The sequence below is a fragment of the Bombina bombina genome, chromosome 1, assembly GCF_027579735.1.
Source record: "Bombina bombina isolate aBomBom1 chromosome 1, aBomBom1.pri, whole genome shotgun sequence".
NCBI classification, from domain to species: Eukaryota; Metazoa; Chordata; class Amphibia; order Anura; family Bombinatoridae; genus Bombina; species Bombina bombina.
Genome location: NC_069499.1, coordinates 1533549513 through 1533565886, shown reverse-complemented (window position 1 = coordinate 1533565886; position 16374 = coordinate 1533549513). Strand labels below are relative to the sequence as shown.

At 37.6% G+C, this 16374-nt stretch overlaps 1 protein-coding gene across 1 annotated transcript in view; it reads right to left on the bottom strand.

The window, feature by feature from the left end:
• GLP2R (glucagon like peptide 2 receptor) overlaps window positions 1-16374 on the bottom strand; it is a 382306-nt gene that overhangs the window by 18639 nt on the left and 347293 nt on the right. Inside the window, exon 12 of the mRNA XM_053708546.1 lies at window positions 15112-15153. Coding sequence (XP_053564521.1) covers window positions 15112-15153 — 42 coding nt within the window. The remainder of the gene's footprint in view (window positions 1-15111; window positions 15154-16374) is intronic.

Sequence of the window (16374 nt, the reverse complement as noted above, 5' to 3'; positions counted from 1 at the left end):
GGACCTCCTTCAGTAAAAAACGCAGATGTTCAATTTTAAATCTAAAGGAGGGTTTCTCTGCTGGAGGAGATTTAGTAATAGAAGACTCCGACCCTGAAAGTGCACCCTTTGACGCCACAGAGGTTAACTTATCCTCGTATATCTGGGACATACAAGCTAGATCGGATTGGAAATTAGAATAATCTAAAACAGGAGAACTGTGTTTAACCCTTCTCTTACGTTTCCCAGAGATAGGAAGGGCACTTAGGACCATGGATCCCACCGATTGTAACTGCGTTGTAAAGGAAAAAGGCCACCTCAAGATGGATAAATAGCTGTGCCACAGGGAACTGCATGTGAAGCAGTTAGGGCAGACAGGGTAGTAATCTCTCGGGTCACAGAATCCTGAGAGGTTGATGGCTCAGAGGAACTAATAGTGCTAAGGTTAATAGCAGACTTAGCTCCCTTCTTAGACTTTTAAACAGTACCCAGGCAACTGGAACAAAATTGAGCAGGCGGGCAAACCATGGCAACCTCACAATATAAGCAGGTATTATTAATCACTACCGAAGGAATGAAACCTTCTAACGTATTATCAAAGTCCTCCATAGTAGGTATGTAATCCCACAGTAGAAAGAAAACAATTAAAAAATAAACGTTTTTAAATATAGAAAGGCACCTTAACAAAACCAATGGCTGGGGCACTCACCACCTCCTAGACCCAGACAAGTTATCAAGAAATGCACCTCAGGAGTGCTGTCTGCAGCAGGATTGTAAGGAAGTGAATGAAGCCGCACCCAATCACATGGTGCACAAGGAAGGACCTCCCCTGCTATGAAAAAGTGTGCAAAGCTATTAGGAGCTGCACAACTCACAAAAGTGAAAGTGAAAACTGCCTGTTCCAGTCAAAAATACACAGTCTAAATAAGCCCTGAAAACATTGTTACCAAATGTTAAAGCAGTATATAAATTCCCCAAACTGTTCCCAATAAACTCCAACAGAGGAGATATTAACCCTCGATCCTTATGAGGTATAGAGGAGTCACACTGTGACCCTATATAAGTCATCCCTGCTATATGAAAATAACACAGACTTACCCTCCAGGATCTGTGCTGTGGAACAAATACAGCCTCTCAAGTGTGACAGCCTTGTAGGGATGCTCTGACAGGGAGCTGAGTGTGGAAAAGCAAGCAGTATAATTTGTTAACACTGATTGCTCAGGAGTTGTTAAATAGACAGTCTGGATGACTTCACAGAAAAACTTTACCTGCATCTCCAGACTCTAACTTTCATCAATACTCTCACTGAGAGGTTTATATGATTACTTGAAACTCCAGTCCTCTTTTGAAGGGAGCATACCCGTTAAGGACTATCCGAATCTTCTGACACTTCTCTGCCATCCTCCTCTAGTGTTAAAAGGCAAAGAATGACTGGGGGGATAGGGGAAGTGGGAGGGTTATTTAAGCCTTTGGTTGGGGTGTCTTTGCCTCCTCCTGGTGGCCAGGTGTTGTATTTCCCAACAGTACGGAATGAAGTTGTGGACTCTCCCTGCCTTATGGAAAGAAAAGGGTAGTACTGTGAATTTATTGAAAATAGTTCACATTCCAATGTTCTGCACATAGCAGAATATATTATTATTATTATCGGTTATTTGTAGAGCGCCAACAGATTCTGCAACGCTAAATATTTCTATGTATTTATAAATATATAATCATATATACACATCTATATATACCTATATATAACCATGTGTATATATATATATATATATATATATATATACAGTATATATATATATATATATATATATATATACACATATGGATATATATTGTGCCAAAATACTGATATCTGTAGAAATATGTATCCATGAATAAATAGAACATATTCTGCTATGTGAAGAAAATTGAAATGTGAAATATTAATTTTTTCCTGCCAGGTTAGTGCACTTGAGAATATGCGCTTGTGTTTGCGTGTCAGTAGTTTTTTGCTCCATTTACTTCTATGGTGAAATATGTTATCGCACGCACTGTATTCTATGTTTGGCATTTTACGTACATCGGGTTAGCAAGCAAGCGAAAACAGTTTACTTTCAGCTTGTAACACAAGCGTCACCAACGTGCGCAAAAAGCTTACTTCCAGTGGAGTTAACGTGCGAGTGGGAGCATTAAATACCTCTCTCCACTAGTAATCTGGCCCAAAATGTTTCATTATTCATAGTAAAAAAATTGCAGTATTCTTTATTTTGCCTTCTTTTCCTGTAATCTAACTCTGTGGGTTTTCTCATTGTGAGAAATTCATTATGCATTCTTCACAAGCCTAACACTGCTATAATCTGTACTTATTGGTGTTAGCAAAGGTGATAAGATGAGATACTGCAAAACAACTCACACTGCCCACCGCTCATATCTAGGAAACAGGAACCACGTCAAACTCCTTAATATTTTAATGTATAAAGCGTGAAAATCAAATGTATATTAGAACCAACGCATTTTGTGGCTGTTAAATTGATGGCTGTTTTATCAGGTTTCAAAAAATTAAATCCAAAATAATATTTAAACTATTTTTAAATATGCTGGATGTGGAGAGCAACTTTTATAGAGTAGATTTTAAATATTTTAGATTTTTTTTGCACAAAAAAATAAGGGTTGTAAAGTGTAAATAAATATCATAGCTATTACTTATATCTTTGCCCTTCACATGCTGAATGAGCTGCTGCGCTTTATAAAATGCCATTGTGTCCTTGAAGCTTTCCTAAGGTAGCACAGCAAGAGAACTATGGAAATGTAGTTAATAGTTTTATTGCTTCACAGAGAAGAGAGCTAATTGACCTTTACATTGATAAGCTATAAATCTTTACCTCTTGGCATAACGTTTTTAGGCTAACTTACTTAATGGATGTTCTCAAAATAGAAAATAAGATTTAAGACAGCATACTTTAACTATAGAATCACGTCATGGCTACAGTATCCTTACAGAAAATGTATTATAGATTTGTAGGAGAGAAAGAAGAAAAAGAAGCTATTTCCAATTTGCTGAAAATTAAATACCTTTCTCTTGTATGGTGTATCCAGTCCACGGATTCATCCATTACTTGTGGGATATTCTCCTTCCCAACAGGAAGCTGCAAGAGGATCACCCACAGCAGAGCTGTCTATATAGCTCCTCCCCTAACTGCCACCCCCAGTCATTCTCTTGCAGCTCTCGACAAGGGAAGTAGCTAGAGAGATGTAGTGAATTAGTGTAGTTTATCTTCAATCAAAAGTTTGTTATTTGTAAACGGTGCCGGCATTGTACTGTTTTTTTACCTCAGGCAGAAATTAGAAGAAGAATTTGCCTGAGGTTTTTGATGATCTTAGCAGGTTGTAACTAAGGTCCACTGCTGTTCTCACACATAACTGAAGAGTATGGGGAAACTTCAGCTGGGAGAACGGCCTGCAGAATTAACTGCCCTGAGGTATGTTCAGTATATTTTTTTCTAGAGGATGATAAGAACTAGAAAATGCTGACAGTGCCTGATATAGTTAAGGTAAGCCTGATTGCAGTGATTTAATAACGACTGGCATCATGCTTGCAGTAAAGGGTAATTTTCATATTACTTTCTATTATGGCTTAGTATGTAAAACGTTATATATATAAGGAACATTTTTTACTGAGGTGATAAATCTTTATTTGGAGCCTAGTTTTCCACATGGCTGATTAGATTTCTCAGAGTAGTTTTTTATGGCTTTTCACTTTGAGTACATGTTGGGAGGGGCCTATTTTTGCGCTCTAATTGCGCAGTTGTTTTTTACATTCTGAGACATCCAGCTTCCCTGAAGGAATCCCCTCACATTTTGGAACTCTGTAAAGGGTTTTTGTGCCTACAAAAGTCATTTTATGGGAAGGTAGGAGCCACAGTAGAGCTGTGGCAGTTTGCTTGTGACTGTTATAACGGTTTTTACCGTTTTTTTGCTTCGTTTTTGAACCTGAGGGGTTAATCATCCATTTGCAAGTGGGTGCAATGCTATTTTAGTCTATTATATACACTGTAAAAATTTCATAGAGTTAACTGCTTTTTTCACTGTTTTGCAGTTTTTGTGTTTGTTTTTTTCCCTTAAAGAAACAGTACCGTTTTTTATATTCTGCTTTTTCACATTAATTAAAGTGTTTTCAAAGCTTGCTGGTCTCATTACTAGTCTGTTAAACATCATTACTAGTCTGTTAAACATGTCTGACATAGAGGAAACTCCTTGTTCATTATGTTTAGAAGCCATTGTGGAACCCCCTCTTAGAATGTGTACCAAATGCACTGATCTTACTATAAATTATAAAGACTATATTCTGGCTTTAAAAGATTTATCACCAGAGGAAATTGACAATTGGGAAGTTATGCTGACTAACTCTCCCCACGTGTCAGAGCCTTTAACTCCCGCTCAAGAGGCGCCAAGTACATCTAGTGCGCCCATTGCGTATACTTTACAAGACATGGCGGCAGTTATGAATCATACTCTTACAGAAGTATTGTCCAAACTGCCAGGGTTTCAAGGAAAGCGAGACAGCTCTGGGACTAGAAAAAATACAGAGCTCTCTGACGCTTTAGTAGCTATGTCCGATATACCCTCACAATATGCAGAAGCCGAAGAAGGAGAGCTTCTATCTATGGGTGATTTTTCTGACTCAGGGAAGGCACTTCAACCTGATTCTGATATGTCTACATTTAAATTTAAGCTTGAACACCTCCGCATGTTGCTCAGGGAGGTTTCAGCAACTCTGGATGACTGTGACACCATTGTAGTCCCAGAGAAATTGTGTAAATTGGATAAATACTATGCAGTGCCTGTTTACACTGATGTTTTTCCAATACCTAAGAGGTTTTCAGAAATTATTAATAAGGAATGGGATAGACCAGGTGTACCGTTCTCTCCCCCTCCTGTTTTTAAAAAGATGTTTCCTATAGATGCCGCTACACGGGACTTGTGGCAAACGGTCCCTAAGGTGGAGGGAGCAGTCTCTACTCTAGCGAAGCGTACAACTATCCCTGTCGAGGACAGTTGTGCTTTTCTAGACCCAATGGACAAAAAATTAGATGGTTACCTTAAGAACATTTTTATTCAACAAGGTTTTATCCTCCAGCCCCTTGCATGCATTGCCCCTGTCACTGCTGCTGCAGCCTTCTGGTTTGAGTCTTTAGAAGAGGCTCTACAGGTAGAAACCCCATTGGATGATATCCTTGACAAGCTTAAAGCCCTTAAGCTAGCCAATTCATTTTTTCTGACGCCGTTGTTCATGTAACCAAACTAACGGCTAAGAACTCAGGTTTTGCTATTCAGGCGTGTAGGGCGCTATGGCTTAAATCCTGGTCAGCTGACGTTACTTCAAAGTCTAAGCTTCTCAACATTCCCTTCAAAGGGTAGACCCTATTCGGGCCTGGACTGAAGGAGATCATTTCTGATATTAATGGAGGAAAAGGTCATGCCCTTCCTCAGGATAGGTCCAACAAATTAAGGACCAAACAGCCTAATTTTCGTGCCTTTCGAAACTTCAAGAGTGGCGCAGCTTCAACTTCCTCTAATACCAAACAAGAGGGAAATTTTGCCCAGTCCAAGCCGGTCTGGAGACCTAATCGGGCTTGGAACAAAGGAAAGCAGGCCAAAAAACCTGCTGCTGCCTCTAAGACAGCATGAAAGATCAGCCCCCGATCCGGTAACGGATCTAGTACGGGGCAGACTTTCTCTCTTCACCCAGGCTTGGGCAAGAGATGTCCAGGATCCCTGGGCGTTGGAAATTGTGTCCCAGAGATATCTTCTGGACTTCAAAGCTTCTTCCCCAAAAGGAAGATTTCATCTCTCACAATTATCTACAAACCAGATAAAGAGAGAGGCATTTTTACATTGTGTTCAAGACGTCCTAGTTATGGGAGTGATCCACCCAGTTCCAAAGGAGGAACAGGGGCAAGGCTTCTATTCAAATCTGTTTGTGGTTCCCAAGAAAGAAGGAACCTTCAGACCAATCTTAGATCTCAAGATCCTAAACAAATTTCTCAGGGTCCCATCCTTCAAGATGGAGACTATTCGAACTATCCTACCTATCCATATCCCAGGAGTAGAGAACTGGGAGGCGGATTTTTCATCCGGGGGAGTGGGAACTCCATCTGGAGGTTTTTGCACAGTTGATTTAACTTTGGGGCAAACCAGAACTGGATCTCATGGCGTCTCGTCAGAATGCCAAGCTTCCTTGTTACAGATCCAGGATCCCAAGGCAGCGCTGATAGATGCTCTAGCAGCACCTTGGTCTTTCAACCTGGCTTATGTGTTTCCACCGTTTCCTCTGCTCCCTCGTCTGATTGCCAAGATCAAGCAGGAGAGAGCTTCAGTGATTTTGATAGCACCTGCGTGGCCATGCAGGACTTGATATGCAGATCTGGTGAAAATGTCATCCCTTCCACCATGGACTCTACCGCTGAGGCAGGACCTTCTACTTCAGGGTCCTTTCAACCATCCAAATCTAATTTCTCTGCGTCTGACTGCTTGGAGATTGAACGCTTGATTTTATCAAAACGTGGTTTCTCCGAATGAGTCATTGATACCTTAATTCAGGCTCGAAAGCCTGTCACCAGGAAAATCTATCATAAGATATAGGGGCCTAGTTATCAAGCCGTCAACCTCAAATACGCTGGAATTCCGCAGCGTATTTGTGGCGAGGCTGATACGCCTTAGTTATCAAAGGCTCGAGACCGGCAAAAGTAGAATTTTGTGACGTAAGCATCGATCCACCGGACTCAGTCCGACACAGATCGATTCTTACGTCACTCCAGATGTTCCGCACACAAGTGCGGCACATTCTCACTACTTTTGCTAGTTATCAAAAAACTAGCAGGTACGCTCGGCACTTTTACGGCCCAGCGTACCTGGTTTTCAAACCGCCACCCCTGGAGGCGGCGGATCCCATAGGAATCAATGGGAGTCTGACCATAGCGAAAGTACAAGTTCGCTGCTGACAGACATCCCATTCATTCCTATGGGAGCTGTCTACACCTAACACCCTAACATGTACCCCGAGTCTAAACACCACTAATCTGTCCCCCCTACACCGCCGCAACTAAATAAATGTATTACCCCCTAAACCGCCGCTCCCGGAGCCCACCGCAAGCTACTCTATACATATTAACCCCTAAACCGCCGCTCCCGGAGCCCACCGCAAGCTACTCTATACATATCAACCCCTAAACCGCCGCTCCCGGAGCCCACCGCAACTATAATAAATGTATTAACCCCTAAACCGCCGCTCCCTGAACCCGCCGCAACCTATATTAAATGTATTAACCCCTATCCTGCCCCCCCTACACCGTCGCCACCTATAATAAATTTAATAACCCCTAATATGCCCCCCCTACACCGTCGCCACCTATAATAAATTTATTAACCCCTATCCTGCCCCCCACTACACCGCCGCCACTGTAATAAAATTATTAACCCCTAAACCTAAGTCTAACCCTAACGCCCCCCTAACTTAAATATTAATTAAATAAATCTAAATAAATTAACTCTTATTAACTAAATGAATCCTATTTAAAACTAAATACTTACCTTTAAAATATACCATAATATAGCTACAATATAAATAATAATTATATTGTAGCTATCTTAGGATTTATTTTTATTTTACAGGCACCTTTCAATTTATTTTAACTAGGTACAATAGCTATTAAATAGTTATTAACTATTTAATAGCTTACCTAGCTAAAATAAAGAGAAATTTACCTGTAAAATAAAAACTAACCTAAGTTACAATTACACCTAACACTACACTATACTTTAATAAATTATTGCTATTTAAAACTAAATACATACCTGTAAAATGAACCCTAAGATAGCTACAATATAATTAATAATTATGAATCCTATTTAAAACTAAATACTTACCTTTAAAATATACCGTATACCATAATATAGCTACAATATAAATAATAATTATATTGTAGCTATCTTAGGATTTATTTTTATTTTACAGGCACCTTTCAATTTATTTTAACTAGGTACAATAGCTATTAAATAGTTATTAACTATTTAATAACTACCTAGCTAAAAGAAATACAAAATTACCTGTAAAATAAATCCTAACTTAAGTTACAATTAAACCTAATACTACACTATCATTAAATTAATTAAATAAACTACCTACAAATAACTACAATTAAATACAATTACATAAACTAACTAAAGTACAAAAAATAAAAAAAGCTAAGTTACAAAAAATAAAAAAATAAGTTACAAACATGTTAAAAATATTACAACAATTTTAAGCTACTTACACCTAATCTAAGCCCACTAATAAAATAACAAACCCCCCCAAAATAAAAAAAATGCCCTACCCTATTCTAAATTAAATAAACTTCAAAGCTCTTTTACCTTACCAGCCCTTAAAAGGGCCATTTGTGGGGGCATGCCCCAAAGAAAACAGCTCTTTTGCCTGTAAAAGAAAAATACAACCCCCCCCAACATTAAAACCCACCACCCACATACCCCTAATCTAACCCAAACCCCCCTTACAAAAACCTAACACTAATCCCCTGAAGATCATCCTACCTTGTCTTCACTCAGCCGAGCAGCGATGGAACCGAAGTGGACATCCGGAGAGGAAGAAGTTAATCCTCCAAGAGGCGCTGAAGAAATCTTCCATCCGATGAAGTTATCATCCAGGCAGCGCTGAAGAAAAGTCTTCGATCCGGCCGATGTCATCTTCAAAGAGGCGCTGAAGAGGTCTTCTATCCGGGCGATGTCATCTTCCAAGCCGGGTCTTGAATCTTCCTTCCGCCGACGCAGAACCTCCTTCTTCACCGACGGACTACGATGAATGAAGGCTCCTTTAAGGGACGTCATCCAAGATGGCGTCCCCTCAATTCCGATTGGCTGATAGGATTCTATCAGCCAATCGGAATTAAGGTAGGAAAAATCTGATTGGCTTTTTACTTATTTTTTTATTTTTTGTAACTTAGCTTTTTTTATTTTTTGTACTTTAGTTAGTTTATGTAATTGTATTTAATTGTAGTTATTTGTAGGTAGTTTATTTAATTAATTTAATGATAGTGTAGTATTAGGTTTAATTGTAACTTAGGTTAGGATTTATTTTACAGGTAATTTTGTATTTCTTTTAGCTAGGTAGTTATTAAATAGTTACTAACTATTTAATAACTATTCTAACTAGCTAAAATAAATACAAAGTTACCTGTAAAATAAATATAAATCCTCAGATAGCTACAATATAATTATTATTTATATTGTAGCTATCTTAGGGTTTATTTTACAGGTAAGTATTTAGTTTTAAATAGGAATAATTTATTAAAGTATAGTGTAGTGTTAGGTGTAATTGTAACTTAGGTTAGGATTTATTTTACAGGTAAATTTCAGTTTATTTTAGCTAGGTAAGCTATTAAATAGTTAATAACTATTTAATAGCTATTGTACCTAGTTAAAATAAATTGAAAGGTACCTGTAAAATAAAAATAAATCCTAAGATAGCTAGAATATAATTATTATTTATATTGTAGCTATATTAGGGTTTATTTTATAGGTAAGTATTTAGTTTTAAATAGGATTCATTTAGTTAATAATAAAAATATTATTTAGATTTATTTAATTAATATTTAAGCTAGGGGGGCGTTAGGGTTAGGGTTAGACTTAGGTTTAGGGGTTAATAATTTTATTACAGTGGCGGCGGCGTAGTGGGGGGCAGGATAGGGGTTAATAAATTTATTATAAGGGGCGACGGTGTAGGGGAGGCAGATTAGGGGTTAATAAATTTATTATAGGTGACGACGGTGTAGGGGGGGCAGGATAGGGGTTAATAGGTTTAATATAGGTTGCGGCGGGTTTAGGGGTTAAACTATTTATTTAGTTGCGGAGAGGTGCGGGATCAGCAGGATAGGGGTTAATAACTTTATAATAGAGGGCGACGGTGTAGGGGGGGCAGGATAGGGGTTACTAGGTATACTGTAGGTGGCAGCGGTGTCCGGGAGCGGCGGTTTAGGGGTTAATACATTTATAAGAGTTGCGGTGGGGTCTAGGAGCGGCGGTTTAGGCGTTAATACATTTATAAGAGTTGCGGCAGGGTCTAGGAGCGGCGGTTTAGGGGTTAGTAACTTTATTGAGTTGCGGGAGGCTCCGGGGCGCCGGTATAGGGATAGAACAGTGTAGTTTAGTGTGAGTGCTTAGTGACAGGCTAGCAATAAAGCTGGGAAAAAGCCGAAGGGCAGCGAGATCGGATGAGTGATAACTGTCACAGTCTGCTGCTCATCGCCCCGCGGCTTTTTGACAGCTTTATTTGATAACTTAGGCGTATTTTTTCAGGTCCGCGGCGGCAATGTGAGGCGAGCTTAGGCGGGCGTATTGGGCCGGCGAAGCCAGAAAAGTAGACGGCTTGATAACTACCCCCCAATGTGTAAATATCTTCATTGGTGTGAATCCAAGGGTTACTCATGGAGTAAAGTCAGGATTCCCAGGATATTATCTTTTCTCCAAGAAGGATTGGAGAAGGGATTGTCAGCTAGTTGCTTAAAGGGACAGATTTCTGCTCTGTCTATTCTTTTGCACAAGCGTCTGGCGGATGTTCCAGACATTCAGGCGTTTTGTCAGGAGTTAGTTAGAATCAAGCCTGTGTTTAAACCTGTTGCTCCGCCATGGAGTTTAAATTTAGTTCTTAAAGTTCTTCAAGGGGTTCCGTTTGAACCTCTGCATTCCATAGATATCAAGCTTTTATCTTGGAAAGTTCTGTTTTTGCTAGCTATCTCTTCGGCTCAAAGAGTTTCAGAGTTATCTGCCTTGCAGTGTGATTCCCCTTATCTGATCTTCCATGCAGATAAGGTAGTTTTGCGTACCAAACCTGGGTTTCTACCTAAGGTGGTATCTAATAAGAATATCAATCAGGAGATTAAATTTCCGTCACTGTGTCCTAATCCTTCTTCAAAAAAGGAACGTCTATTACTCAATCTTGACGTGGTTCGTGCTTTAAAGTTTTATTTACAAGCTACTAAAGATTTTCGTCAAACATCTGCATTGTTTGTTGTCTACTCTGGACAGAGGAAACGCCAAAAGGCTTCAGCAACTTCTCTTTCCTTTTGGTTAAGAAGTATAATTTGCTGGCCATCAGCCTCCTGAAAGAATTACAGCTCATTCCACTAGAATGGTGGCTTCCACATGGGCTTTAAAAATGAAGCTTCCGTTGAACAGATTTGTAAGGCAGCAACTTAGTCTTCGCTTCATACATTTTCTAAATTCTACAAATTTGATACTTTTGCTTCTTCGGAGGCTATTTTTGGGAGAAAGGTCTTACAGGCAGTGGTGCCTTCTGTTTAAGCGCCTGCCTTGTCCCTCCCTTCATCCGTGTCCTATAGCTTTGGTATTGGTATCCCACAAGTAATGGATGAATCCGTGGACTGGATACACCTTACAAGAGAAAACAAAATTTATGCTTACCTGATAAATTTATTTCTCTTGTGGTGTATGCAGTCCACGGCCCGCCCTGTCATTTTAAGGCAGGTGTTATTTATTTTTAAACTACAGTCACCACTGCACCCTATAGTTTCTCCTTTCTCTTGCTTGTCTTCGGTTGAATGACTGGGGGTGGCAGTTAGGGGAGGAGCTATATAGACAGCTCTGCTGTGGGTGATCCTCTTGCAGCTTCCTGTTGGGAAGGAGAATATCCCACAAGTAATGGATGAATCCATGGACTGGATACACCACAAGAGAAATAAATTTATCAGGTAAGCATAAATTTTGTTTTTAGATGCAATGATGTATTCAAACAAAGATTAGACTGAGGGTAATATGTCATAAACTTTTATGGGGCACGCTACAAAACCCAGTTAAGATTTTTTTTATCTATCTATTTATCTAAATGTATATATATATATTTATATTCAAAAGAACGACAGCACTAACTAATTCTGATGAAAATTAATAATACTAGCCAGTATAAGAGTGGTGTGAAAACACAACCGCATATTTATTAAACACACTTACCATATATACAGGGCCAGATTACACGTGGAGTGCAAATTAGCGATCACGCTTGAGCATTAATTGCGCTAAAATTAAGATTTTTTTCGCTCGTCGGGTTGTGCTCATATTATAAGCTGACATTAAACTGTTTTCACTCTTGCGCTTACCAGACAAATGCAAAAAACTGAACTTAGAATATCACGTGCGTGTTCACGTATTCCCCCATAGATGTCAGTGGAGAAAAAAAAAATGGGGAAAAAAACTCTCGCGCAAATATGATCACATTTCCTGATTTGAGCTAAAACTTAAAAATAAAAAATATTTTCACATTCCAATGCTCTTCACATAGTAGAATGTGTTCTATTTATTCATAAATACATATTTGTACATATATCTGATGGTATTTCCGTAAAATATATATCTATATCTATATATGTAGATGATTATATAAAGGTATAGATATATACAGAGATATATATAGGAATATCTATTTATAAATACATAGAACATATTCTGCTATTTGCAGAACATTGGAATGTGAAATATTTATAGTAAATACATAGTTATAACCTTTATTAAATAGGAATATTGCATAAATATGTTTTTCATGTTTTCATCTACTTAACGGCAAAGGGCTCCAAAGCACTTATGTATTTGTTTATATATGTGTACATATATATTTATATGTTTATATATGTCTGTAAGTACATATATACACATATAAATACATAAATACATATGTACACTTATATAGACTACATATATATATATATATATATATATATATACTGTATATATATATATATATATATATATATATATATATATATATATATATATATATATATATATATAGTACATACATACATACATATCCATCTTTAGACATGTATATCTATGTATCTCAGTGTTAAAGCCCTTTGCCTGCCTTTTGTTTTTCTAACATCTGGGACCTCATATCTTTGAGCCGTTCTAACTTTTGTGTGCAATATTTTTTTTAAGAATTTTTATTAGATGGTATTAGTATGAGTGTAACTATACTAATAAATATACAGCTAACAGTTAACAGAGGATGCGGTAATCATTCTAGCGTAAATCAACTTGTAATACCAGCGCAATTCAACCTGCGTGCAAACGATTGCGAAAACCCGATATCACTTGCACACAAACGTTTGCGCTCCACTTGTAATCTGTCCCACAATCCTCAATAAGAAAATACTTGGCACCGCTATGAGAAGATTCCATAATCATACTAAAAAATGTTCACTCAGCTGTATAATATTGGAAACTTTATTTAAGGAATAATGCCAGCCTTAAAGGTGTACTGTTGAACATCCATACTTCACACCACCCTCAGGGGTATGCTATTGAACATCCATATCTCTAATGCCCTTTTGAACCTATATAATAATATATCTCACTGGAAATGGTATTTTGCAGCCTGTGCCTAATATAGTAATATCATAGCAATGCAATACAGGATCATCACTCTCCAAGCGATTTAAATAGATGCTAGTATTGGTAAAATAATGAGTGTTTTTGGAGGCATATACGTATATATGCATGTGTGCAACATATAACTCACAACTTGTAATATGAGTGATGTTTAGTGCTGTCACACTATCCATTGAAATTATACGACTCGCTAAAGAGATGTCGGCTGAGCGAATTCAGTTTTAACAACCTAGATTATGCGCTATTCAGAGCGCAGCCCCGCAATATTGATAGCACACCCTGTTCTATCAATAGCGTTTTAATTGTAATCTAGGCCAAATTGTGAAAAAAGGATTGTGTGGAATATATAATAAAGTAATTTTATTGATCAAGGTTTTTAATTATTTTTAATGTTTTTATAGTCCACACTTTATGCTTAATTGCCCTCAGCAGAAAATTAGATAAGGAAAATGTAGATTTCAATATGATGGTGCCAATTACTTTATAGAAACTCAGAGCAAGTCAACATTTCACAATTATAGAAAATGGGAACAAATCAATAAAAGTATATTGCAAAGTTCATTTTACTACACATAATTAAACATTTAGGCCTTGATCAGCTCTTTTTCTGTCTAAAAAGGCTTCAACGCAATCACTATAGCGTGTTTTCAGCTTTTTCCCGCACTTACAAACATGTTTTCAGACCCACTCTAAAAGCCCTATTTATTCTATGGGGCCTAAAAGTTCATAGAGATAACAATCAATTTTCGAGTCACTATTTAGCACCTTTATGAGGCCATTTTGACTTTTTAAATGCGACACCTCAAGGCACATGGTAAGTCTTCATAAAGGCATTTTGAACATCTTTAATTCCTTAAGGACCGCTGACATACCCTGTATAGCGGCTAGCATTTTTAAACTATGGACTTGCCAGTGGCACCTATATGAGCTTGTTGGACACCCAATTCCAAAACCATGAGCATTAATATGGAGTTGGCCCCCCTTTTGCGGCTGTGACAGCCATAACTCCTCTGGGGAGGTTTTCCACAAGATGTTGGAGTGTGTCTGATGTAATTTGTGCTCATTCAGCCAAAAGAGCATTTGTGAGGTCAGGCACCCAAGTGGTCAAACCATGTTGTGCTGGAACATAGCTTTCTAAAAACATTTGCCTCAGAGTTGGAAGCATCCAATTGTCTAAAATATCTTTGTATCCTTTAGCATTAAAATGACTCTTCACTGGAACTAAGGAACCCTGAAAAACAGCTCCAGACAAATGTCCTCCTCTACCAAACTTTACAGTAGGCACTATGCATTCCAGTAGGTAGCGTTCTACTAGCATCTGCCACACCCAGATTCTTCCATCAGACTGACGTTAACTTAGCACGATTCGTCACTCCAAAGAACGTTTCCACTGCTCCAGAGCCCATTTGTGGAAATCTTCAGTGTCCAGTGGTGGCATGCATTACACCACTCCAGACAATGCTTGGCATTGCGCATGATGATGTGAGACTATGCAGAGATGGCTGCATTTTGTTACAATAGTTGCTCTACTCTCTTGCAACCAAGTGGTTAAAAAAGTACTAATTAACAGTGTGTAAAACGTAAGTTTGTGAACTTGATTTTCGTTTAAAAATGGTTAAACCTCCACAAGAAAGGAAAATAAATATTATAATGCACTTCACTGCAGTTTTTAATTTGTTAACAATCAATGATATTTACCTCTCCATTTGCAAAACAGTATAATGTGGCCACTAGAAAACCCTGAAAAAAGAAAAGAAATATTTTATTCTATTTTAGCTTTTATTTCAAAATCTCCATTCACAAGACAAGAATAAAATTACAGTAATCATGCAACACACTGCCTGCTCTTTAGAAACATAATAAAACACATTAAAAAGTAATTTAAAAAAAATAAATCAACTTATTATGTAAAAATAAATTACACATTATAATCTAAGATGAGTGTTTGATAACCATGTTGCCTGGATCAACTAAGCATTTTACAGTTTGGAGACTGTAGAGCAAATACTTTGATTTATTATAAATCTGTCTCTGAATGGATTTAAAGGGACAGTCTACACCAGAATTTTTATTGTTTTAAAAGATAGATAATCCCTTTTTTACCCATTCCACAGTTTTGCATAAACAACACAGTTATATTTATATATTTTTTTACCTCTGTGATTATCTTGTATCTAAGCCTCTGCAAACTGCCCCTTTATTTCAGTTCTTTTGACAGACTTGCAGTTTAGCCAATCAGTGATGGCTCCCATGTAACTTCACGTGCATGAGCACAGTGTTATCTATATGAAAAACATGAACTAACACCCTCTAGTGGGAAAAAACTGTTAAAATGCATTCTTAAGAGGCGGCCTTTAAGGTCTAAGAAATTAGCATATGAACCTCCTAGGTTTAGCTTTCAACTAAGAATACCAAGAGAACAAAGAAAAATTGGTGATAAAAGTAAATTGGAAAATTGTTTAAAATTACATGCCCTATCTGAATCATGAAAGTTTTTTTTGGACTAGACTGTCCCTTTAACTAAAACGATATGAAATCCAATTTTTTTCTCTCTCGTGATTCATATAGAGCATTTGATTTTAAACAACTTTCTAATTTATTTCTATTATTCATTTTCCATTGTTCTCTTTGTATCTCTTGTTCAAAAGCAGTGAAGTAAGCTTAGTAACCGTCCTATTTACGGAACATTATATGGCAGTAGTTTTGCAAGAAGTTATTCATTTTGAAGAGCACTAGATGGCAGCACCGTTTCCTGCCATGTAGCACTCCAGATGATAACCTAGGTATCTCTTAAACACAATATAATGGGAATGAAGCAAATTTAATAAAATAAGTTAATTGGATTTTTTTTTTAAGTGGTATACTCTGTCTGTATCACAAAAGAAAACGTTTGTGTTTGATATCCCTTTAATTTAGTATTCTCTGTAAAACAGCATTTATGTTGTATAAAAAGAATGTGCT